Source organism: Centrocercus urophasianus, unplaced genomic scaffold, assembly GCF_019232065.1.
Source record: "Centrocercus urophasianus isolate 14NV4802_14NV808 unplaced genomic scaffold, USGS_Curo_1.0 seq_18, whole genome shotgun sequence".
Lineage (NCBI taxonomy): Eukaryota > Metazoa > Chordata > Aves > Galliformes > Phasianidae > Centrocercus > Centrocercus urophasianus.
Genome location: NW_024884733.1, coordinates 13,533,334 through 13,560,677, shown reverse-complemented (window position 1 = coordinate 13,560,677; position 27,344 = coordinate 13,533,334). Strand labels below are relative to the sequence as shown.

The 27,344-nt window shown below is 39.6% G+C and overlaps 1 protein-coding gene across 11 annotated transcripts in view; it reads right to left on the bottom strand.

The window, feature by feature from the left end:
* The window catches only part of EVI5 (ecotropic viral integration site 5), a 64,411-nt gene extending 38,685 nt beyond the window's left edge, over positions 1-25,726 (bottom strand). Inside the window, exons 1-13 of one of the 11 annotated variants that reach the window (XM_042819489.1) lie at positions 25,659-25,726; positions 19,180-19,409; positions 15,771-15,960; positions 12,669-12,893; positions 11,644-11,718; positions 10,915-11,040; positions 10,162-10,305; positions 9,071-9,160; positions 8,878-8,975; positions 7,581-7,641; positions 6,025-6,078; positions 3,731-3,763; positions 3,021-3,167 (exon numbers count right to left, since the gene is read on the bottom strand). In XM_042819489.1, the coding sequence (XP_042675423.1) occupies positions 3,021-3,167; positions 3,731-3,763; positions 6,025-6,078; positions 7,581-7,641; positions 8,878-8,975; positions 9,071-9,160; positions 10,162-10,305; positions 10,915-11,040; positions 11,644-11,718; positions 12,669-12,893; positions 15,771-15,960; positions 19,180-19,328 (1,392 nt within the window). In that variant the 5' untranslated portion in view covers positions 19,329-19,409; positions 25,659-25,726. Of the gene's footprint in view, positions 1-3,020; positions 3,168-3,730; positions 3,764-6,024; positions 6,079-7,580; positions 7,642-8,877; positions 8,976-9,070; positions 9,161-10,161; positions 10,306-10,914; positions 11,041-11,643; positions 11,719-12,668; positions 12,894-14,816; positions 14,932-15,770; positions 16,424-17,229; positions 19,160-19,179; positions 19,410-20,069; positions 20,166-25,422; positions 25,439-25,658 lie in introns of those variants that run through there. The other 10 variants (XM_042819491.1, XM_042819496.1, XM_042819492.1 and 7 more) reach the window with 10 other exon arrangements.
* Positions 25,727-27,344: the final 1,618 nt, after the last annotated feature.

Sequence of the window (27,344 nt, the reverse complement as noted above, 5' to 3'; positions counted from 1 at the left end):
CTAATCCCACAAACACCACTGCCCTCAGCATACCTGAGAACAAGGTTTGTCAGGCACAACTCCATCTATACAGATCACAGTTGAACAACACTACAGAGAAGAAACAAATAGCGTTCCTCTTAATCTCCCAGTTGCCCACCACATGGACAAGTCTGTGGCAGATTTCTCTATAAGACTGCACTTGCCACAGCAGTAGATTGCTATTGTTTTCTTCAGAGGCATTTAGACAAATGAGCTGAAGCACTGAACTCCAGTAGCACTTCAGAATGGTGTTTTACTTTACAATTGTTTTTCCTAGGTAGCAATACAAAAAAAGTACACGCACTGTGCACTATCTCTAACACCGTTACACTGTTAGTCGCTCCACAGAAAGATGTAAAAGCTAGCATCCCAAGTAAAATGACATGCAAAGTCTCCATCTCAAGCCTTACTGCTTCTTTCCCACTTCTGTTTCCAAATGACCTAAATTTTTTTCAGAAATATGTAGAACATATTTGATGACTCTTAATATGCAATTCATTATACGAACATCAGCACAACTTTCAGGTCATCTTGAGATAAGAACTATAGCAGAAATTCCATTACTTATACTGGGAAAAAATGGTAACAAATACCTCTAAATAGATTTAAGTCACTCTGTTTCAACTGAAAACTCTCTACAAATATTGCAATACAGAAAAAATTAAAGCTGCATGTAATTTGGACTTCAGTTGTTGGAATACAGTCAGAAGGATGTTCTTCTACCCATCTCAATCCCCACCCCTAAGGAAAAGTGTCAGAAGGGAGCAATTCTTCAAAGGCACACACATACTCTGTAGGATCTTCAACATTTCTGTTTTTTTTTAATCCACCCATTTTGTGCTCTCACAGCACAGCTATAAATAAGCCCCAGATAGCATTTAAACACAAATCATAACTTTTTTTTTTCTTTTTTTTTTTTTTTTTTTTTTTTTTTACTAAGGATAGGTTACCTTTCTTACAAATACTGTGGCTTGTTATAATGCTCATGCTACTAAACACCATGCTGAAACAGAACTCATAACTGGAAGAGATTCAGGCTACCAAGGATGCATGATAGATGCTGTACCTTCGAATGAGGAGACCAGCTATGCAGCCATCTATCAGTACAGTCTGCATTTTTTTTTTTTTTTCTTTTGCTAACCATGAACAAAATTGAAGTAACTGGAAAAAAAAAACAACCACCACCAAAGCAGCTATGAAGACGATACTGAAAATGAGCACTGCCGGGAGCCACTGCCACTAGACACTGGTAAGAAGATTTACTAGGGGATTCTGCTTGAAGTGAATACCAGAACTCAGACAGAATGCGTGGCTTCCCACTAGGTGGTGCCCGAGGTGCAGCCACCTGCCGCCCCCCCCAAGCAGTTCCCGTTGCTTAGGGCAGAAGTTCCACCACCTTAATTCAGCTGCTGTCTTTATCACCACAGCACAATTTCTTGCACTTCAAAAACGTACTGTCTAGTAAGTAAAAACCCATCTGTAATCCCATGAATTTGCAACCTCAGCTCCAAACAGCCAGACTATTTCCTATTGTCACTCTCTTACATAAGTAGAGAAAAACAAAGCTGCAAGCACACAGGTTAGGAAGTATGGCTTAAAATTAGTTGTTCACTCTTGCATTGCTTTTTCTCTATTCCTGCAGTACCAATTCAATATCTTGTACCTACAGAATCAATATAGAAACAATTTTGCAATTCAGTTTCCCATATCTTTGCTCAGAACCATTAGGAATTAACAGTCACTAGGACTCCTCCACTAATACACACTCCAAGAGTATTATTGTTTGCTTCCAAATTACTGTCATAATTAGACAGTAGAAAGAGGAATACTTCTATTCTATAAACATTTGGCATGCTATACCATATACATCAGCTTTGAAGTGAAATAGAACTTCCACAGCCATCATTTTGCCATGCTTTTTCCTGAAGAAAATACAACTAAAGTTATCAGCATTACACATTGCAGTGTCACAGCTCAATTACAATGCCCTGCAACTATTCCAAAAGATGCATCATTTGTACAGCTGAACACATTAAACAGACATAACAAACTACTGTTGTATGTAAGTTAACAGTAAATCTATTCTCCACTTCCCAAAAACAAATGTAAGTACCTCCAGAGATTTGGTGCTGAGTAAAATAAACCATTGCGCTGCCCAATAAGGCATTTATTAAGTAGCTGCAGAATGCTTTAGTTCTAAAACATCACGTTTCATATACCTGAGGTGTCTAGGGCTCTGAACCAGTTTCGTACAAGGCAGTACAGGTATGGTCACACCAACACTGCAAACACATAGCTTATCCACCAAGTGAAGATGGCATAAGCAGCCTCCCTCTATTGAAAAAAGATACAAACACCTTGCAAGTGGCTTAGGGAAAGTAACTTCAGCCTCACAGTAATGGTCTAAAGTCTTGCACATCACACAACCTAAAATTCATAGTACATACAAACACAGTATTTGCCAAATATAGCAGCTAATATATTTTCCTGTTCCACCTGCACATAAATCCACACCTTTTAATGAATTCTTGTGCTGTCTCCAAAGCAAGGGATAGCTACTTTGCTAATGTTTTGCAAAAGAAGTAGGAAAGTATGCATGTAACCAGAAAAAAACATCAATATTGAAGCACGCAACTTAAATGAGAAGCTAGGAAATAGCATTATCAACTCTCAAGTTTGAGTATTCAGATAGACGTAGTTCGCAGTGGCTAGAGTTCTTAGACATGAAAAGGTTGTGTGTTGGTTTTGGTTTAGGGTGGTTTTTTGTTTTTGTTTTCTCTTTTTTTTTTTTTAAACTTACATTTATCCAGGGTATGAATTCCATCATCTATCAGTAAGAAGAGATCAAAATAGCATTTAGTCCAATTTGTATACTTCTTAAGAAGGGAAATCACAATACACAAGCATTTGTAAGGACAGCACAGACACCATGTCACAATGAGGAAAAACAAACACGAGTGAATGAAAAACATGAGATGATGTGCTGCCAGGCTCCTTACCCATTGCTGCTGCTGTTGGAGCTCCCTGATGGTACTCTCAGCTTGCTCCAGTTTAGTATTGGCCTCATCACTCTGCTGTTTGATGGTGGCCAGCTCCCGTTTTATGAGGTAGTTTTCCTCAGCCTCCTGGGCCCTTGTCACTTGTCCCTTAGGACATAATTATGTGGGTTTTTTCCCCTCAAAAGCAATTGAGGACAAATCCAAGAAAGACTGCCTTTGCAGTACTCAGGTGCATATTTCAAATTGATTTTGCAAACAGCGTGGAATACAATTAGTAGGAATTTGTGGATAATGTAGTACTAAGCAGCTGCTTTAGTACCTTGTTACTAAGCTTGATATCCTTTCAGCAAGCACAATTGTGTACCTGCATTCAATAGAAGTCAATTCATGCAATATTACTCAGCTGTACATGCAAAGATTTAAGTTTGCAATATTCAATTGAAGTGTTAATAATGTCTCAATCCATTTGAAACAAAAATTTCCACCCGAATTACATTAGGTTAGAAAATTATTATAACGTGCAACTACTGGCTTTATATTTTTTAAATTTTTAATATATTAAATGACTTTCTAGTAAGAGATTAGCTATATATTTATTCCAAATCAACAAGGTAAGGATAGAGAGCAGCATGCAAGTATGCATGCATTAAAGCAGTTTGGTTTTTCTGAAAGTAGAAAGAGTCATACAGTAAAAGACTAGAAGACTATACCTGTATCAATCTATCTGCCAAGGAAGCACTTTCCTACAAAGGAAAAATTCAGATTGGAATAAGGAAAAGAAAAAACAAAAGAGTGATAATAGTGACAAAAAAAAGACTAGAGCAGAGAAAGGAAGTGTCCAAATTCTACCCACTTTTCTATACAGGCAACTTGTTTTTACAAGTTGAGCTCTTATGTAAGTTAAAGCAACTCAGGCTGGAAATTGCAGGAAGCAGCCTTTTACTGCAACAGATGTAACGAGTCAATCTTTGATACAAGCAGGTACCAAAGCCAGACTACTTCTTTTTTACGGGAGATTGGTTATTTTTATCTGAACACTACGAAAGGAAGGCATTTCAGCACAAAGGCAACTCCACTAAGCACACAGACATCCATGCAGAACTAACGCTTCCACAAAGATGAAGCACGGAAATTAAACAGTGCACACTGAAAGACCTAAGTAGAAAATTTCTACTATGACAGCTAATATTTTGTTCCAATGAGCTTTAGCAGCAACTCAAACAGTTCATAGAGTCTTTTCCCTTACTGAAGTACTACAAACGTGTGCAAGCTGACAAGCACTGTATTTCCTCCACCCTGCTAAATGTACAATTTCATTACAGACATCTGCACTCTACCACCCTTGTAAGCACCCAATTTTCACAGATTCGATGGTACTCTATTCAAAGATAGTTAAACCATCCAGAATCTTATAAAAATTCCAAGGACAAAGTTTGAACTGGTTATAGGAGCTATCAGTTAAATGTAGTAAGGTTGCATCTTAAGGTGTCTGTCATTACAGTATGCTAAGAAAATCACAAGTAAATCATTTGCGAGGATGAGGAAATAAATTTTTACAAGTTCCCAACAGAAGAATTATATGAGGTTTTTTTTTCTTTTTTCCTTCATGATCTGTTCTTAGATGCTTTGATGACAAGAATTTTGGATGAGAATAATTAATATAGATGATTTTTCATTTTGAAGCATTTCAATTCCAATCAGACCGGGATATTCTGAAAATGAATCTTGAAATTTTAAACACAGAATTTACAGGCACATGAGCTGTCAGGTGGCTCATCATTGAGTTCCTAGCAAAAAAAAAAATAAAATCAAACTTCGAACCTCTGCAAATCAAGCATAAACCAGGGACATTTACTATTATAAGTCCACAAGAAAAAAACACTAGCATCATTTGCTACAGAATTAAACATATCAGAGTCCGTTCCCTTCAGTTAGCTTTACCTACAAATTCAAGATCTGAAACAACTAGATTCATAAAATTTTTGGTCACAACTTCTTTTCACAAGATGTCCCTCATAATGTGCATTTTTTTTCCCAAACCACAGTTTAGAAATCACAATTAATCACAATTTGACACAGGCTGTTAAATCTATTATGGTTTCTTGGAGAAACATCTGAAATACAACACTGTTCAATTATTTCAGATAAAATTTAGTCTATCCTTTCCCTCACTGTGAAGCAATTCTTTGTAAGTCATGAGCATTCAACTTCATTTGCTGAAAGACAGCTATTATTTGCAATTAAAAAGGGTAAGAACATTCTCATGCTAGAGCACACCTTCCTAGATTCAGTCTGTCACACGAAGCATGATATCAACACAGGAAAGCTAAAGTACAGTGCTTGCATGCTATCAGTACATAAGACAAAAGTTATCGTGCACACTTGGACATTATGTCCAGCTACAAAGAAGCCTAACAAAACCCTATTTTAGACTATATCCATGAGAAATGATTTTCCCCAGCCCCCTGTACCTGTAATTTCTACAAAAATTCCAGATCATGTAAGATGAATTAATAGCTGACAGCAGCAGACTTCTGTACTAAACGTGAACGCTGCAACAACATCCCTCTACTGCTGTATTCAGTGACAACAATCTTTCACCTTCACTTCTCTGACCATTCAGAAGCCTGTCATTTTGCTCGTACATAAAAACACCTAGCAACTTCAGATTATCAGAAGTGAGATTCTCTCACAATAATCTCTTTTCCACCCAGGCATTACACCATTTTATGTAGTCTTCTGTACTTTCATACTTCTAGTTGAGGAATAAAATGCTACAGAAACCAGATACTGAAATTGAACATTTCAAATAAGAGCCAAACATTGGTAAGCACTGACCTTAACAGCTTTGTTATTGCCATGCTTTTGGCTAAGCACTGTTAGTGAACATTGTAAATCAACCGGAAACAAATAGTAAGTTATGAGACCCATTTCATACAATAAGATGACTAATCGATATAATTAATATAAATAACAGATTCAATTTGGTCACTAGCTTACTTACTTTCTCTAGTGTTTCAATGCGCTGTTTTAGGAGCCTATTTTCAGTTCGCAACCTCTGAAATGGAAACAATTCAGAACTTTAGTTCTCAGGTTATGGAAGCCTGATAAAGCCAAGCAGGTTAGCTTAAGAAAATGAAAACCAAAACATCTTACCACAGCTGCAAAAAATCAATATGAATACCAACATGAGCAGTGATACTTGTTTTAAACAGCCTTTTCATTTGATGTACTAACTCTAGAGGTGAGTTTTTACAGCTTGACAAAGCTAAGATAAGAAAGGTATTGTGCAATATGAAAGCAACTGTATTGGTGCTATAAGGTCAGTGAACCACAGGGCTTAACCACACAACACTATTAGCCTCCTCTTCATAATCAAAGCAGGACACAGTCCTCATGGTGAAGGGACATGAAAAAGTAATCCCTCCATTAGGACAAGTTAATGAATGCTACAGAGATTCTCCTTTTCTTCTCAATAAAAAGGATAGTTAATTTTTTTTTCTTGTTAGAAACTATATGAACAATTATTTACCTCCAAAAGTAAGAAATAGTTGTACTTTTTTTATCTGATGTATTTCATACAAATCTTAACATGATAAGCCACCACAGCAAGCCCTAATCGCAAGTAAAGAATGCTACCTGTCTACTATTTGTTTACAAGGATAAAAAAAATGTGTAAAAGCATGGAAAATTTCTGTGCTCCCAGGTGCACATTCACTGAACTTTTTCTGAAGAACTGTTGTCTTTAAAATTGACATTGAAAGACAAATGACCAGAAATGTATGGCAAGAAGGAAGGATACAACTCACTCCCTCTAAAAAGCTTAAATGTGAAAGGAAAATACAACAAAAGCTTATTTATGTAACAAAAGCAAGTCAGTAAAAGAACCTAAGCCTGTAGGAGCAGATCTTAACTTGCAGGTTATCCATATCTTACAACAGAGCGTTGTGAATGAGGAGCTCTGATGAATGAGGTTGTCTGTAAATCAAAGTTTAGTAGCAGAAACTAACGAGAACTATGTACAGCACGTCTCCACTGATTAATGCTCTTCAAATTTGTTCACCAGAAGTTTCACAGTCAAGTGCCCTTTATGAGCAAACAGTCCAATGCAAATGCTGAAAAACAACAATGTGGGAACCTCAGTTACATGTCCAGCCACACGTCCTTCCTTCTAGAACTTAAAGAGGATCCAAAAGAAAGCTGGAGAGGGAATTTCTTTCAGAGGCAATAGAAAGAGGATATAGGGCAATGACTTTAAAAGACAGATTTAGATTAGATATTTGGAGTAAATCCTTCATTCAGAGGGTGGTAAGGCAATGGAACAGGCTGCTCTGAGTCACTGTGGATTCTCCATCCCTGGAGGTTTTCAAGGCTAGACTGGATGGGGCGCTGGGCAACCAGATCTATGGAAGGTATCTCTGCCTGTGTCAGTGGAGTTGAAGCTAGGTGATCTTCAAGAGGTCCCTTCCAAAACAATTTTATGTTACACAGATCAGAGACACACAGTCCACATCTAAGAACTAAACTTATCTGTAAGTAAATTTATAGAGGCTCTCTTACTTTAATTTCGACTTGTTCTTCCATTTCTTTTGTTTTTATTGTAGTGTATTCCTTCTCTAACCTAAAAAAATAGAAATAGTAAAGGATAATTAGAAATGTTACTGACAACTTAAGTGGTCTAATACCTAACAAGCAACAAGAAAATAGATACAGGTTATACTTCCTCTGTTTAAACAACCACTTGAAAGTTGCCTATACAGTCCTCCTGTAAATACTTGGACTGAACATTAAAATTAGTTTAAGCACAGAAATACTTCTGCAGACATAAACAGGCTGGACTACATGGTGAAATGTGCATGCCTGCTTGTACAATCTTTATCAGATACAGATTTGAAATGGCAACGATTTGGAACAACAATAACCACTCGATGCAGTTACACAACAATCAATTCAGTACAGTCAAAGGAACACATTGCTGGGAAGGCTTGGAGGACAGAAAGATGCAAAGAGATTCAAGGCAAGTCTTAAAATTATTTTAGTCCCTCTCAAGCAAGCTCCAGAATTGCCCCAATGAAAAAAACAGCAACAAGAAACGCAAGCTGTGATATTCAATGCCTCTACAAAAGGCAATCAAGTAAGTTTAGCCTGAATTGTAGTGTTTTAAACTGCAAGCTTTTATACTAGTTTTCAGAGAAAGGGTTTGCCCTGCAAGTTTGGGCACTATGGTGGACAGGATTAGTAAACTTATTTTGAAAGACCCTAGCACATCTGCTCTCCTTGCACATCACAATATACTACAAGCTGCCTGCCTTAAGAATTGCCCAACTTAACCCTGGAAAAGCACAAGAAAGGTAAACTGATTTATCAGTACGATTCACAGACGGCAGAAAAGTGAAGACATGCAACTAACCTTAAGTAGCAGTATTATACTCAGGATTTCAAACTCAGAATCAGGATTACCCTTACAATTATCCTCCCCTCCCTACTTCACCCTCAAAAAAACAAACAGAAAAAACATCAAAAAGCTACACACTACACACCTAACACCACCCCATCCCACAACAGATTTTCTATTCAAATCCTCTTTACAGAAGCTCTGTAATTTTCTGTAACATGCAGCTTTCCTCAGAAGCTTTAGTTTTTAAGTGAGATTTGATTATATTCAGGAACAATAGCAAATACCACTTCAGTAGAATTCTCTTGCAAACAGTACTTCAGTTTTTAACTCTTCACAGTATAAAACCCCCAAAAAGTTAGACATGGAAAATTCAGAGTGAAGTAATGAGTAACTAGTTTTGAACAAACAAACAGTAACTCCAAGCAATAGTATGATCTTTTCTCAAAATGTTATACCTACTTTTTCATCTTTTTTGCATTGTATTTGACTTGGTAAGATGCTTGGATTAATTTGTCTGGACCACTGTCAAACTGATGTGGAATGACCTTTTGAAAGTGCTAAAAGCAATCAGAGCACAAGATTACATGTAATTAATAACTGCAAATAAACACACACCACACACATCTCTTAAAATATTACAATCTTAACTTACCTGTAACATCCCTTCCATATCAAGTTGCAGTAATTCTGCTTGGTTTGTCTGAAGTAGTGCTAAACCTACTCGAAATACTATCTCCAAACCCTGTAAATAGAAGTTAAAATAATATTCAACAATTATTCACAGTATTGTCAATGCTGAAAGATGATTCTATTATTTAAGAACATTGGAAAGCTCACCCAGTTTCCCAAACAAAAGAAAGGGAAATCAAAAATCTTTAAACAACAGATTGATCCTGGGTTCCTTGTTTTGTACTGAAGACAAATAGTCAGGCTACTTGCCCTAACATCAGGTCCTCTTCAGAGTGCTACTGCACTTCACAGGAGCTTTATCAATAATTTTAAATACATTTAGTACTAAAATGTAATGAATTAAAAAAGAAACAAGGTACTTCTCAAGAAAGGTATTTTTGTTTCAAACAAGGTATAACAACTGAACAATTTAAACAGATTCAAGGGAATGCTTGCCTCAAGAATATCCTAGATACTATAAACGATCTGAAGGAATCCACCTCTGAGTTAGCGTTTTCTAGAACATTATGGCAGAGGAAAAGCATAAATGGACTAAAAGCTTTGGTTTGTTACTTACATTCACCCAAAGCTCTAACCCTAGATATACCTTAGGCATCAGTGATTATTCCACTGAATAATTCCATAAGTTCTTCTGGCTACTAGCTATTACTAGCCATCTTCTCAAAAGGAGCAGCTCTTCTATACTCCCTCCTCCTCATCTGCTTGTCCCCATGAAGCTTTAACATGGGCCCAAAAGATTTATTTTTCACCCCAAACTACTGAAAAACAGAGGCCCTGTTGCACGATGCTATCACATGGCATCCAGAACTTCTGGCAGATACGATGACTCTTCAACAGGCTTAGACTATAAAGTTGCTTACAGCATCTATACTCAAATATGTACTTGCTTTTCCTTAAACTACATGCACAGACATCTTTCCGTACCAAACAATTGATAAACCTACAAAGGCAGGGTATTTGAAATCTGCCCATCAGAACGGTCTTCACAGTACTACTGAAATAGCTGCTCTTAACCATTACTCTTGAAGCAGAACATAAGTATTGAGTAGTTACCTCAGACATAAAGATATCAAATATTCTTGTTGCAATTGGTAGTGGAAAAGTTGTAAGAAATATAGTTAAAAACCATGATGATGCATACATAGAAGTGTGGAAACTCTGAGACTGAAAGTGCACATAAAGTTCTGGAAGATGCTCCTGGAGAAAAAGATGAGAAAAAAATGTATTTGTTATGGTTTTGCAAGCAGTTTTTATTGTGCAAATGGCTCTACATATGGGCAAAAATAATTGGCATTTGCCTCAGCCAGCAGTTACATAACACATAACCAGAAGAAATATCACTTGATATGGATGTAAAAGTTTATCAGTATGAAAAACCAAGCAGCAGACATGGCAGTATTACCTGTAGTATTTCTACACTGCATGGCAGAAATGTAAACATTTCCATACCACAAAATTAAGCCTACTTGTTCCTGTCAGCCCAACTTTTCTTTTACTTAAAAAAAAAAAAAAAAAAAAAAAAAGCTGTAAATCGAGTACAAATTTATAAAAAGACATTTCAGTCTTAAAATTCTCAATGCAAGCTTTACAATTCATAAGCATGAAGTACAGCAACACAAGTCCTCATGACATTGTCAAAGGTTAAAAAATACATCGTACAGACACAGACTTTCTCCTGCAGTCTTCGTCAAAGACTAAGCTATTGTCAAAGAACAGTCTATTATCAAAGACAAGCCTGCTCTTGAACTGCAATTTCCAATTTCTTTATTCTCAGTTACTGAAAAGCTTGATAGATTTTGCATATACCTGTATCATGCACTCAAACTGGTACATACAAAGGCCCAGTTCAGCCATGCTTGGTTTGAAGAGTTCTCGTAGTCTGTAATCTTGCATTAATTTAACAAACACACAAAATGCTTCTTCTTCTGGCATCTATATCAAAAATAAAAACAAAAGAAACAAAGACTCAGGAGAAGCATAAGGACAGAATGAATGTCTGGGGAGACAGTGTTTTGCTGTTTCTCTAAACAAGGAATTTATAACCGACGATTACTATTGTAGTTTTCCTTGTATATGCTGGGTTCTATCAAGTGGCTTCTAAACCGAAATGGAGGTCTGTAAACTTCTTACAATATAACCTGGTCTATAAAACTGAATATTAATACAAAGACAACTTTTAAAATATGACACTTGTAATCCCAGTTAAACTGAGAGGAGGTTTAGTGTAATAGATTTGGAATGACTCATCAATAGCTGACATAACATGCCCTAGAGTAACTTGCAAGACTGGGATCCCACCTTAGCTTTAAGAAACAAATGCATTCTCTCACTCAGAAAGTTTGTAGCTTCTTGACAAAACACAGAAACAGAGAATACTTTCATTTCATATGCAGAATAAAAGACAGCCCTCCACTATTACATTGTAACAAACAGCAATAAAGAATCACCACAAAAATTCCTTCCAAATCATTACCACACATCATGCAATCTAGCAGGGATTTTCATGGTTCATATATTTCTTAATACAATGTTTACCTGCATAAGTAGTAATCCAACAATAAAAGCACTTCCTTGACAGTATCCAACTTCACGATCCACCAAAGAATAAGCCTACAAAATAACATCTTTAAGACTCCAAACAATTAAATCCTCATTACTAACAAGAATATATCTTAGCTCATGCTGTTATTTTGATAACAACTTTTGTCTTGCTCTTCCAAACCCACAGCAAACAGACACTCCATACAAAAAATTTGATAAGACGTTTAGTTGCTACCTGCAGCTACACAGAGACATGAACTTTGCTCTCTGTTGGCCTTCAATGCATTAATGGACACCTAAAAAAGCCTGCAGTTCACAGGAATTTGCCAGGTCTCAAAAGATAAGGAGGCTTCCATACCAAACGCACAGGCTTACTACATCTACAGAAGATCTGACAAAAGAAACAGTCTGTTTCAGAACAATTCAGAGCTGTAGTTTTATTTGCAGGTGGTTTCCACACACATTGCATGTTTCCATGCATATTTTAGAACTGGAAATTACTACGATTTAGAAAAGTGCTGACTTCTCTGTTGAAGCTGCATGACCAAAATTTAAGCTCTAGTAGAATGGGGGCAATACAGTGACATTTTATGGCAATGTTATTTTGTGCTTGTGCACTAACAACTGCACATTAGCTGGCACCTACCGTTTTCTTCTCTCACACACAGGCTCACCAACACTTGAAAAAGAAACGCTCACTTTGATTTACTATGTTCTCACCTGTCTGTATTGATAATTCACAGCACACTTTTCTCCATTACGCTAACAGCAGTTACTATGTGAAATTGCTTTAATGCAAGTTAAGTAAGCAGATGATTTAAATCTCTTACAAAATCATATTAAATAGGGATACAATATTTGAAAGCTATCTTTGAAATGTCATTTGAAAAGTAGAGTCAGTTTAAAAAACAGGACACGTGAAACTGACACAACACATTCAAGAAGGTAAATTATTTTCTAAACCTTTGTGCTTGCTTACTCTTGTTAATGTGTTTTTAAGAACAGAAATGCTGACTTACCTTCATTACATTAAATAAAACCTCCTGACCAAGGCTGTCTTTCTCCTTAAAGAAATCATGCTCTGGATACGTTCTAGCAATGTCCCTTCTTATTAGTTTCTCACAAGGAGATGTCATTTTCAAAAGCTCTGAATACTGATCCTTTATTGGCATGCTTTGAGCACTACACAGAAGCTGCCAAACAATTGCTCTGAAATGATGAGGTATCCCTTTTCGAACAAGCTCCTAAAGCACAAAGATACAAAACCATTAACATTTCCTGAAAATAATACATTATGTCACAAACCAGTTATGAAGTTCATAAGGCGTAAGCCTCAATTGCAGCCTGATAGGTAATAAGAATTAATGATATATATATTTTTTTCCTCTTAAGTAAATAACCATGAAAAAAGCTGAATATTAAAAAAACATTTTCAACAAGAACTCCTCTGGGCCAAAGTAATAGTAATATTTAATATTTCACAAAACATTATTGAAGAAAGTAATCTTAATTATATTTCTAGTTTTTAAGACATAAGAAATCATTGCTTAAGAATAACTTGCAAGACAAGTAAATGGCAAAAAAAATTGAAACTAAATGGAGCGCAGACAACCAGAAAGAAGTGCACAAGATTTCTATCAGAAGTCATTTGACACACACTTCACAAAAAGTCTACTTTCTCTTGTGCCAGTATTTCAAATTTTTCTTTCATTTAAAGGAAGTATTTAAATGTGATTTCTGATGCTAGACCAAGAATACATAGTTTACATCAACTGAGCTTCCTTCATTTACCTGAAATTCCCTGAGGAGAAAAAAATAAAAATCAGCTAGTTATTATACAACTCAAACCTTCTCAGATCTATCTATCACATTCCAAGTATGTTACTTGTCTTTTCAGAACAGACAAGTAAAAAGAAGTCTTGTTGCTTAATCTGAAAAACTGAGGAGAAAGTATGAGTCAAAGTTAATAGGTTTAGTAGTACTTTCTGCAACTAGGATCCAACTACAAGAGTGCCAATTCAAGACAAGAAGGTTCCTTTGTCATTGACAGGTTTGTTTGTTTGTGGTTTGTGGTTACTTTTTTTTTTTTTTTTTTTTTTTTTTTTTTTAAGCTTTATGAACTATTATCAAATACTGTCTCCTGCAGGTCAGTTTATTTTATTTTGCTGGTATTTATTCTGAGGTCAGAATCATCTTCTATTCTACTCCTATTTGTCCAAGTACTTACCCTACTACTCCAAATATTAAGATAGCACTAATACTAACTAATCTTTTGAACTTCCACAGACACTCCTGCTTCAAATCATTTGTTAAGCCTGAACTCTACTGCAGGAGTTTTGCAGCACTATCTGCAGCTTTCCAACATCCTAAAGATCATCAGCTTTTTCCAGAACCTTCCTAGTAATGTCACTGCAACTATTTGTTCAGATATGACTGTGACATTGAGTTATTTCCCAAAAGACGTCCAACTCCAAACCAACAAGCCTAAGACAGCTTTCCACTTTTATCTCTAGCTATTATGTCAACAACGCACTACCAGACTGCAGTTCAGTCACCTAAAGCCTCAAAAACTCTAAAAGCACAAACAAATGATTAGTTAGTAGTTCCTTGCATTATCATGCACTTGCTCAATCAAAATAACAAGGTTAATTCCACCAACACTCTTAGAGGAACACAGAAAAGTGGAAATTGCATCCTCTTTCAGTTTCTCTTCAGAAACAGGAAGAGTTCAGAGAGGATCAAGGCACATGGACAGATCATATCACATACAAGGAAAGCATAGACACACATGACTAATGCTTCAGAAACTTGCCAAGTATCCAGTAACTTAAGACTAGCTTTCATAGCCAATATGAAAGGAAATTTGGGCTGCTAAAATCATAACTACTGGCACAACCAACAACGAAGTATGGATGTTCAAGTATTCCAAAGTTTAGCTTGATTTTTGACGAACGAGCGGAAAAAAAAAAAAAAAAAAAAAAAAAAAAACCACATACCTGAGAATTATTTCACCATCGAAAAACCTCACTAAAAGCACACTTAACTGACTAACTTTCAATAAATATTTATTCTCCAAACAACTCTTGACCAGCATGACACTTTATTTGCAAAGCCTACATGCAAGCAGTTCAGAAAGTGAATTCTATCCAATCTGATCTATTTATTACCAATCTGCTTCTCTTTGTCAGGTTCACGGGTCTTCTTTTCACAGCTTTTTGGGAACACTCTTCCAGAAACTGTTTTCCCTATGCAAGCATAGAGCCTTGAATTCATTTTCATCCCTTGTTTCCACTCTCAGGTCATGTTCTCTCTCCACAACTGCTTCACATAAAAAACACTTTGCTTTAGCCCATCGTTCTGCCTTCCCACAATCTATTCACAGACATGAACTTCAAACTATTCAAAAGACCCTGAAATTTGTATTCTGCACATAAAACTACAGACTAAAGCTAATAAAGAACCAAAACAGAATAGGCTGCCCACAAATAAAAATCCTACACTTCCAGTACTTTCTACCTCTGAAACGTGAATGTTAAATGCCCTAAACATTTTTTAATTTAAATATAAATTATTGTTGAATTCTGTTCCTGCACATGTCCACAATTTAGACTGGACATATACAGCCCAAAATTTCTCTAACCTTCTAAAACAGTTTAGAAACTGTTCTCTTCCACTTGATGTTATTCCTGGGGTTAGCAAATTTGGCCTGAACAATTGAACTAAATTTGTATCAGATCCTTATAAAATAGAATGATTTGCTCCTCTAATAAGAATGCTTTTAAACAGACAGGTGTTCAGTAGGGGGAAAAAAGATATCACAGCATCCAGCTACAATATGATCTTAAGCAGATTTTCAGTAACTCCACTTTGAAAATACCAAGTATGCAATTAAAGGGAATCTCTCATAATCAGACAGAAAGCTTTGGTATTCATGATATGCACCTGGTTTTCAATGAGACCTTCGCCAGACAAAACTGAAGTATAACAACAGTTACATAAGAAGCACTAGGGCTTCAGGATTGAAATAGACACAATTAGAAGCTTCTCTTACTTGCTTATCTTAAAAATTGAGCCAAAAAGCTATCAAGATACAAATCCATCCTACAAACGTGTCCAACTACCTTAACTTGCTTTTCTTTCTTTTTCCGTACATCTTCCCATTCATTCACAATTCTCCCCCAAAGGATCCACGAGTCTTCTTCAAGATGGCTGAGATTGCTAGAAGCTGATGAACTAGATACAAGAGAAGATCCACTATTTCTTCTTGACCCATTTACCGATCGCAAGGATTTGCTATCTGTTTCTAGGAGCCTGCAAAGAAACCACACACAGACACACAAAAACAACAAGAAACTACATGTTCTTATCATGCTATTGCCACACTACTGTTTTTGTTTTCTTTTTTACAAATCTGTGCTTCCAACATCATTGCAAAGAACGAGCACAGAGTTCCATCAGTACAGTTTTTCCAACATCCATCTGTAATAAATTTAAGTAGAACTGCTCCTTGTTACTATTTATAATCACTCAAGTATTTCTGCAGCCACAATAGCAGATTACATTGCAGCCTTTTAAGGAACAAACACAAACATCACATTATGCATAAATATCAGAATTGAGATTTTAATCAGTGTCTTACAACCTCCTGAACTAGATCTTAATAAAGTCAGGGAAAGTACAGAAGCACCACAAATCAAACTTCTTCCACACATTCAATTGGAGATTAACAGCTGAACACAGAAGATCAGCAGGTTTTGAGGCAAGAGGGTTTGACCTTACCAGGAACACAAAAAAAAAAAAAAAAAAAAAAAAATCAAGGGCTTTCATGCATTGAGTTGACAAAAAGAACACAAGCAAACAAGTTAAACGTTCTCAACAATCAATGAGTGTCAGAGGTACTGGAAAAGACAGTAATTTTAAAGGAAAGTAGTCAAAAATCTCCCCATTAACACAATACACATTGATAATGTAAATACAGACACATAATAATGTAAGTTACAGTTCTGTAATGCCTGAATTATGCTGACAACTGTTCAATATGGTGTTTTTATAAATGGATGAGAAAAAAAACCTCAGTTCTAGCAAATGGGAATTGGGTAACAAAAGCTAATGGATGGATAAAGCCCAGCACTTGGATATGAGAACTGGGATTATCAGGTAGTGAGATTTATGTTCAGTAATTTTTCACGCACTTGCACAAAATCTAAAAGCCTGGCAACATTTCAGCAACGTTGTATTAAGTTTTAAGGACATATTAGATCATCACCCTTTTACACAAGTCTTAGAGCACTTGCAGTTTAAGCTCCCAGCTAAGAGATACTTACATTAGCTTTCCCAGTGCCCAGCTTTCACCTATTGTTTTTTGATGTTTAGAAACCCTAATACCAATGCACAATGAAAACTTAGCTCAAAATTCCTTCTATTAGTGTGTCAGCGTCAAAAGAGCAAATTACCGATGAAAAATGAGCACAGAAAAAATATCACAGTTATAAAAACACAATGATTATAAAAGGCTCTGACTGGTTAATTACCACAGCTTTTTTATGTAAGTTTCACTAGATTTCAGTAGGTTGACCTTACCTGGATAAATTCATTGTCCTTGGATTTGAAAATGAGAAGTTCTTTACAAAGTAAGTAGTATGCAAGTTCCGTGTTGTTCAACAACTGATTTCCTTCACCTAAAACTTTATAAATGATTTACTAATGCCAAACAGTTACAACAGGACTCTGGACTGAGCTAACTCATTATTTTGAGGAGACTTCCAGTAGGACTGGATTACAGAATGCTTCATACATTCATAGCCTGATACAGTTCAAGTTTTTTCAGTTCCCAGCCTGCTTAAATAATTCACATTGTTCTTGTTCATGTTGAAGTCAAGAACATAAATTAAACCTTTACAAATACCCAGCACCAGCTATTGTTCCCTGCATTCAGTGTACAATTCCTTCTCACTGTGTTAAAATGCAGATTCAAACTTTCAAAACCACCGTGCACCCTCCATGATAAGAGCACCGCATTTTAATTTACTTCAAGTATTGGGTCTCACAAGGAAAGAACATTTGGTGTGAGACATCTGACAGGACAACCTCTAATCACAATTCATACACAAAAGTAAATGTGGGAATGAACAACAAATCTGTCTTAAAAAAATATATATATTGATCAAACGAAAACAGATAAGTTAACCTAAATTGTACTAAATCAAGAATGCAAACCTGAAGAAGAAAACCTAACAAGCCCAAGCTAACATGCTTTGAAAAAGCAAACTAACTTCACTCCAGGGCTTAATATAACTACTCTGGATGAACAAATCTTACGCCCTAACAAAGATAAGCAGTCCAAAGAACAGATACTGCAGTTTTCCTAATATAAATGAGACCCTTGGTCATAAACAGAACAGAAAGCTTCAGATTAAATGCAAATCAGCTTTCTTAGAAGCACTCTATTTATGTTATACCTCCTTTTTTTCTTCTTTTGATACATTTTAAATGGCTACTAGCACAGCACAAATCACAGTACACCTTCAAATGAAAGATAACCCCATAAACCATAAGGAAAAGAGGACGACGTGGTTTAAAAGCTGACCTCCATTCTCAGTCATGAACTAGACAGCTGCAATTTCCTTGTAAGTTACTTTACTATCAGGCAGCAGAATCAGAACATTAAGAGAAGACATGCCTGGAGACAGTTGGCATCACTGCCTCTTCTCAGTTACAGGAGCATACAAAGAAATTCAGGACAAACAAGAATGACTGATTAGGGATTTCTCTTTCATGAGATTAAGTCATTGCATACCTGTCACTGTTAGCATAACTGCAGCAAGCATCTATTATTCCTTGCAAATAAAAGATGCTTGTACACTGCTCTATCTGTAAAAATACGCCTCCAGCCATAACACTGAATAGGCTGCAAAGCCTCTTTTATTAGCTGTACCTGTACGAAATAGCCTGAGCTGCAGGCTAAATTACAGAATACAAACTGAAGAATTCTGCTCAAACCCTTAAACTGAATAGCAGAACAGCAACTTCTACTTTTCTAGAATTTCCAACAGAAAATCCTGCTCCATGTACATCATCACAGATAAACAGATAACACACTAAAAGGCTACATGTGAGCAGGTTATACTGTGGAAATCGAGAAGGAAAAGAAGGGAACTGTGAGCTACTTCACATTTCAAAAAGCCTATAAAAATACCATCTTTATCTAAGGATGGGAGGAAGTTACACAGAAGTCTCATTGCTATGATATTCCATTTCAGTTGGGATACTGAATATCGTGCAACTCCAATGCAAATTTCTAGAATAAGCAGCAGTTATGAGCACTTCTTTAAACCAGAAAGCCAACTCTTTTGAACATTCTACAAAAACAAATTCTTCAAGAATGCACACCTCTACAACATTAATTCTTAACCTTGAAATTAAGGTGTTGCGCCATGAACAGCAACCTCCTTTAACAGTCTCAGTGTTGAAGCTACAATAACCCAATTCAATCTTATCACTATAGTCAAGACCAAGAAGTTTTGCATTTACCTGTTCTGCTCCTCAAGTTTAGCCAGTAATTCTAGGTCGTCTGGACTCAGCTGTGCTGGCGAGGATGGTGATAATGCAGGTGTAGACAGAGTGGTAGAGGAGGATGTAGTGTGTAAAGAGGCAGATGGACTTGCCACCTGACTGGCCATCTGACTGACAGTGTGTGATACAGTGTTCTTCACCCATGAGAGAGTAGAGCTCAGCTTGCCTGCAACCTTGTCTGTCGCCACCTGTGATGACAAGAAGAGGCTACAACAGCTGTGGGGTTTTGTTTTTTCATCTTTTCAATCAACTACTTCCACTGAACAGGGAAAAAATACAATATGCATAAACTGACATTGGGATTGTTTATTTCTGCAGAAGACCCAAAGCTGTCAGAAGCAATAAAAGCGGCAATGATAGAAATTCAGTATTACAGAAGAAATAACATGCAACTATATTGCTAATACACTAGAAAAATACAGAGGAATTTGTTCAACAGAACTGGTTTCTGCAGTACAGAAATACCACAGCTCTGTTCAGACTTCCCACTACAGAAAAAAAAAATCCACTATTTAAAATGTGTTGAGAATTGAGAAGATAATAACAGCACAGGACACGCAGAAGGACAGATAAGGAAGCAGTCAACTACTTCACAACTGACAGAGAAGCAGCAGGAATGTATCAGTGTAAATCCTAAGCTTTGCTGATTGCTGTTCGAACATAACAGAAATCCTCTACAGTGTGAGGAAGAGGAACAGATGCACCACAATCCTGATTTACACCAAAGTACAGGAGTCCTTAGCATCTGCCAGCATGTAGAAAAAAGTTAAATTCTGTATGCTTAATATTGTCTCTGGAAAGCATAAACGCAGCAGCCACGCATGTGGAAACAAAGAAAAGTTGCTCACTTTCAGAAGGCCTCCAGTAGGCAGGGATCTCCAGCAAGATGCCCCCGCCTCCAGCTCACTGCCCGCCCTTAAATGAGGTCTGGGAAGGACTGGATCCTGGCTCCACCCCTTCCAGTCACTCAGGTGCGTCGCATGCAGCTGAGCTCCTCCGGATTGCCCTGCCTTCCACCAGGTGCTCAGCCACTGTTTCAAGTTGTGACTAAACATTCCTGCTACAGGTTCCCCCAAAAAGCACCTGAAATGTTCCACTTGGTTCCTGCACCACTTAGGTTTTCCTATGCAAAGGCATAGGAAACATGCATAGGAAATGCAATACTGTCCTTGCCAGTATTACAATACTTAAAAAAACCCATAAATTTTTAAAGCTCACCTTGGAGATGCACTTTCAAAACTAAGGTTTCAACACCACTTTTTATAACATATAAGGTAGAGATTTCAGACTCAAATTTCATATATTCATTAATATTTCAGCTTATTGCTATTGAAGTGCAAATTATTCATGTTTCATTTTAAGTAACAGATTTATAATACAGACAACACACGTACGTCACTTGCTAAGAGGACTGAGTATTTTCTCAAAGGTTTCTTACTGCTTCAAACATGACAAGCAACACAACTACTCCAAAAGTAAACATTGGCAGAAACAGGAACAGGAATACAGCAAGCAACTGCCAAAAGTCACACTTGTGTTTTGAGCAGATATCCACATATAAACATTAGAAAAGCACTGATTTAGAGTTGCACCCTATGACACAAACAGGGAGAAGTAAGGATACAAATGGATTAAATACTACAAAGCAAAGTAATTAAGACAAGGTGCGAAAATAAATCCAAGCTGAGTACAGCTTACGCAAGACTCACACTCTGAGTTCAGAGATCTGAAGTGGATGAGGAGGTAGGAAAAAACCCTAGAATTTACTTAGCAGCAGATCACAGCGCATTAAAAAGCCATGTAAAAGTCTGTAGGAACGGATTAGGTGAAGAATACTAAGAGAAGGTACAGTCAAAACTGTACAAGACAGCAGTTAAATCAGCATTTTTCAGATGCTGAATTTCAAGTTAAATGTGAAAAGCAGAAAAGATAACCCACTACACCTGGGATGCACACCAAATCTAGAGAACCGTTCAGCTGACCAAACCATTACTGATCATCATTATTTCTGCATGAGCAAAACCACAGCCTCAATCAACTCTGAGAACATGTTTGCTTCCCCCAAAAGGTCTCCCTTCAGAGCCTGCCGATTAATTTCACTTCAAACACAAACTCAGCTCCCAGCCCGCACCCAGGAACCCCACCAAACCACTCGGCTGGTACAGATTTTTGAGCACAGCACACAGGCCCTTGTTCATTGCTGGCTAAAATGCACACCTAATGGTGGAACTGCACTGAAAAATAGCGTCACTGTGCCGCTGTCGTTTCCATGGAAACAAACAGGAGGCATTACTTTCAGAGCAACCTACATACATGTTTCTGCAGACACTGAGTTTGACCTCTGCATTCCCTGAAAGAAACATGTATTAAAAGCTATGGGTGTCTCAATTACCAGAAATGCTGTTTCAACTATTCTTGTTGTACGACAAAGTAAAACTAACTGCAAGCCTCAAGAAATACTAACGTTTTAATGTCCACTTTGTATATTTCATGTGCTCTCTACCCTTTCTTCTCTTCCTAAGGAAACAGAAGTAGTTCTCATACTACTCTGTATATAAAGAGAAAGTCTAACACAATTATGGTCGAAGTTACATACATAGTTTTCAAGCAAGCTGTATAGCATTCCACAAAACCAGATCCCTGCTTGCTTCAAGAAGTTAATAACATTCTAATACCTGAATAACAAACTGAACCGACTCAGTGAAGGACACAGAAGCAGCAGCTGGTGAATCACCCCATTTTCATGCCTCCTGACAAGCTAAAATCCTAGTTTAGGCCTCAAACATGGTTTCACTACAGGCTTCATCAGCATCTTCTATATTCCCAGTTCTTTCACTCAATTCAGATCAAGACTGAGAAGAGTGCTGGTTTGCTCACATATTCTTGATTTTTCTCATCACCTACCAATAGTCAGTAATATCACAGCTTGCACCTCAATCACCAACTTCCCAAGTCTTTTCAGTGGGACAAGTCCACTAATAAGTGGAAAAAAATGCAAGAAAGGTCAACAAAGCAAAGATCATCCTTAGTACCAGCGAGACACCAAAAACATTACATAAAACCCCCAAGTCTTATGATGATTGGTATGTACTTTATCACAGAATTTTAACTTGCATCCATCATTCTGTCTTTAAAAATATCTAGCAATTCTTTGTCCAAGTGTCTAAGAAATACTTGCTGAAGCTGGAGCCAAACCCTGGAAGTTCAATCACTAATATGTTCCAAGGCAAAATAAAAACTACAATAACATCAAGAAACACAACTGCTCTGCTTAATGAAACTTAGCTCTGCTGTTTCAGAGAACAATTAAGTTGGAAATTCTTTCACCATGTCTGAAAGTAGTCTTTAACTAGTCTGCCATTCAAACTACATCTAAGCCAAGCAGCTCCGAGATGTAAAGCTAAGTTCTTACATACATCACTTTACACAATGATGTGGAAAACAACACTTTCCAAATGTTTGGTTGTGACTAGCTACTAGTTTTTGATGCCCATTTTTAAATGACATACAATAGTTTTTCCTCTCTTAAAGGTAACAGTAAGCTCTTCCCATAACATCCTGCTAGTTACAAGTGCACTGCCAAATTCTGACAGCAGCAACCCACTAGTAAAAGACAAGCTCCATCTGACAGACTGAAGAAACCATATTTAAAAAACAAAACCAACCCACACCAGCATTAACACAGCATATGATACTGGTGAATCAGAGATCTGTGTCATTGCAATATTAATATTTTCCAAAATTAAAAAAAAAAAAAAACCAAGAATGTTTTATGATGTCATCAAGCAAGCATTTGATACTATACTACAGAGACAGACAAAATTTGTTCAGACAAAAAAATAACACTGGATAGCAGCTTTTGGCTGTTTCTCAAGTCAGGAACCAATACAAGCAGATTAAGTGTCCACAGTCGCTCTTTAAGCCAACATCTTCATTTTAGTCCAAAAGCCCAACCCTGGTACTGTACTTCAACCCCAGATACACAGTAACTGCCTCAACCCAACTTGGAAGAGCTAGTTTTACAGAAAACTAGCAAGCAAAGTTGACAGTTAATACAGCCTGTAGTAACAGCCGCTGCAGTGTCTCTCTCAACGTGACCAAAAGGCATTCATGTTCTTCACCGCTCAAATCAGAACAGGTATTTCCTAGGCTCTCCCCAGAACACTCCTTCCCAGGTAATTCAATAGTTTCCAGAGCTCTGAGGCTGTTAAACAAGTGAACAGCAATCAAGGATAAGCCAGACTTCACTCAATCACTTCCGCCTCTACCTTGTGGGCACGCAGCTTTTGCTAAGCATACATGTAAACAACAGGAATACCTCCCTGCGGAACGTGAGCTGAGCAAAGCTAAGTCCCCCTCCATTATGACTAAGCCACCGTCAGATGCCAACCCCCAGTTATTCCAACCGCCACTTGCGGCAGAAGGACAAGACGCTCTTTAACCAAAGGCATTTAAGCAGATGGCTACAATGAAGACAGTATGCCCCATTTAAATTAACCAAAAATTTACCAACAGATGATGTTGGTTTTCACAAAGTAAATAAGACACTGGGCTTTAATTCAGCATGCCATCTAAGAACACCATCACATAGTTAAAACCTCAGAGGATTTATTTTAAAAATCAAAATTATAAACTTAATGTATCGACTGTTTGCTTTTATATTTAAGTACACATTTTTATTATTAAAAAATTGGAAAAAATACTGAATTCAGAGTATAAAATGAAGGTAATGAAAGAAGTTGTTCGAGCAAAGAACCACCAGGATTTTTTTCTTTTACATGACTGTTTATGAGAACACTGAATTAGCAAGATAAACAGCCCTGCTTTTTCAAAATCTACTTGAAGGGACTTCACTTCCCTCTTTTTTCCATTTTTCAAATACTTCTCCCTCAGTCTTATCCAAAGAAGCAGCTGACACTAACTATTAAAGCACTTCACTTTCCTCCACCCCTTCTCCTGACAACTTTGAAAAGCTTCTCCCACATCCTCCTCTTCACAAACTTCAGTTCACCTATTCCATTCACCAGCCATCTCCTGCTTACTTTCTCAAAACCCATCAGACAAGCCTACAGAAGAAAAACATACAGAAGGCAACGAAAAAAGACACAAAGAATCCAATCCACTGACCTCTAGCTCAGGAAGTGCCTGAATCTCAGCCTCTCAGAGATCTGAGGAGGAGGCAGATTCTTGTTTTTAGTTGTTCTTCTGCAAACATCTGCTACTCTCAGAGGCACTACTGGGCTGGCTGGACCTCAAGGATACTCACCACAGCTGTCCTCATCCCAGCTTAATCAAATTCAGGCAATGCTGATTCATAATAGCTAGTGTTTTCCTCTTGATCCTGTCCCCCTTTCATCACCCTCTATTTCCTTTCCTAACCCTTACTTGAAATTGCACTTAGCTATCTCAAAATATCCTTAAATACTGATGTGCGTATGTAAATGCAGAGCTATATAACCATGACCAGAAGCAGAAACTGGGGGCTAGAAGGGAAAATAAATAGATACATTTAAGCAAAATATCCACCAGAAAAAGAAACAGAGTCCAATTACCTTATCGTTTAGCCACCAAGTGAATAAAAAAAATGTTGGGAGAAAAGAGAAGTTTTCTGACAAACATTTTCAGAGATAAGTAAAACATACTAAATGCTGCCAGATCCCCTCTGCACAGATGTGACTCCTTCCTTCACCTCCTGTAGGCCACCTGTTACAAAAAACTGTCCCAGGACAATATGAGAATGTTTTAAAATTTGCTGTTCATTTCAGCTCATACTGACAATTCCAAACACCACGCCAACCTCATGCAAATTGCTCTCTGACCACCAACACAGGAAATAAGCAGGAATTCCGTGTGACTACAGAACACCTTTGGATACCGAAGACGAAATGAACCCTAAGTAGCCACAACACCATCGTCGACTTCTTGTCCTTATTACACAACCAAGTCAGTGCAGATGCAGCACGAGGTGTCACTAAGACAGACCTCTGAAGCACCCTTTGAAAACTCCTTCTCAACAACCACACATCCAAACGCTTCGGCTTAAAAATACCTCCGTAAAAACCCCGACTGAGAAAAATCTCCCTTCATAGATAAACCCCCACGAGCGCACCGCAGACCAAAGGCGAGCACTCCTCCTTCTCGCCACCCAGCGCCGCCAGCCCCGCGCAGTCACGCTCTCTCCACTCGCACCGCAGCGCCCACCTTCCCGCCCAGCCGGGCCGAGGCACACGGATCCCGCGGCCCCCGGTCCGGCCGCCCTCCGCGGCGCGCACGCCGCAGAGGGGAAAACCCGGCTCCGAGCGACTCGGGCCGCGCCGCCCAACACGACGCTCCGGGACGGACGCCGCGGCCGGGCCGCCGCACCCCGCCTAGGCCCCGTCGCGCCCCGCCCCCGGCCCCGGCCCCTCAGCGGCAAGGGCGCCCCGCCCGGGCCTCACCTTGGAAGCGTCGCCCGCGACGGAGAGGCGCGAGCATCGGCGCGCCCCGTAGCCCGCCGCCGACCTCCGCCGAGCCGCCTGCCGATCCACCTCCCGCCCCCCCGCCGGCCCGCCTCCCCGCCGACCCGGCAGCCGGGCCACGTCCCCGCGAGCACCGCGCAGGCGCAGTCGGCGCGCAGCCGCCGCGAGGGGCAGCCCTGCAGCGCCGGGCCCGGCCCGCCGGGACCTCTTTCTCGCGCCGCCGTGGGTGCGGGTGCGGCCGGCGCCGGACTCCCCGTGCGTGGCCGCCGATAACGGGCCGCGCTACTTTCGGCGGCCGGGAGCCGGGCCCGACGGCCGGGGTGGCAGCGTGTCTCTGGCCTCGCCGCCTCCGTGCGTTCGCCGCGAAGTCGGGTCCGCCGAACCCTCCCAGCAGCTCCGCGCCACCCCGGCACCGAAACGCGACGTGGGCTTGCCCTCACCTCGTCCCGGCTCTTTCGGCCGCCGGCTCCCACGTGCCACCGGACACGCGACGTGCCGCCTCGCACCGCGCGGCGCTGCCGCCCGTCCCTCGCGCGAGGCGGTGACGGCCGGTGCCCGCTCCGTCTCAGCGCCTCCCGGTGTCGATATAGCGCCCGCCCGGCAGCCGCCACCGTACCGCCTGCACCGTACCGCTCCCGGTATGTGCTCCCGGTATGTCCCGGACGTTGTGTGGCCGCAGGCCTCGGCCCGACCCTAGCGGTGCTGCGGGCCGGGGGCAGCTCCGGCGCGAGTCCGCCTGCCGCCGCGTTCGCGCAGAGAGGCGCGAGCAGTTCCAGGCTGAAGCCCGCCGGGGTCCTCGATAGTTAGAACTCTCCTGAAAGCTTAAAACACAGAAACGAAGAACTCTGCCAGCAGACGCGCGTGCTGCTCCGTGGAACGACAATATTCGGGACCGGGCGGGTAGCGGGCTTCGGAAGGCGCGGCTGTGCGCCCGAGCTCACCAAAGCACCGCGAACAGCGCGGACTGAGAAAACAAACGCACACGCTCCTCCTGCTGCTATTAAAAGTTACCTGCAAAAATTACTTCATCGCAATATCAAAAATAGGAGCTTTTACCTCGGAGCCCTTCCGAACCGCAGCCACGGCTCCAGCCGGCATCGCGGCTGGCAGCACGAGGCCTCGAATTTGTGAGGGCGGGGCGGGGCGTGGGAGCTCGGCGGCCCTTAGCAAGGAAAGCGCCGAGCTTCCGCAGCTGGAGGGGAGCGCACCGCTTTCTGTCCTACCGGGGGGAGCGAGCTTGCTTGCTTGCTTGCTTGCTTCCTTCCTTCCTTCCCTCTTTCCCTCCCTCCTTTCCCTCCTTCCTTCTTTCATCCATCCGACAGCTGTAACGCGCTCTTGGTTTCTTCGACCAAATACCAGCAGCTCTATTTTAGCAATAGCGTTGAATTGGGTTTTGGTCAGCTTACCATTCTAGTTATTTACTGATTGGTCAACCGCGACAACGTTCCCTAGGAAAAAAAGTGAATAAAGTACTTAATATGATAAAGATCTTTAATACCAAAACCATTGTTTTTCATCCCGTGCCGGCACCTGCCGAGGCAGGCGGTAGGGAACCGCGGGGCGGCGCTCCGCCGGGTGCCGCAGAGGGGCGGCAGGCGGTGGCTTTTCCCGCGCGCGTCACACCTCCGGAGCTCAGAGGAGCGCTCCCGCCCTCGGGCCCCGTCC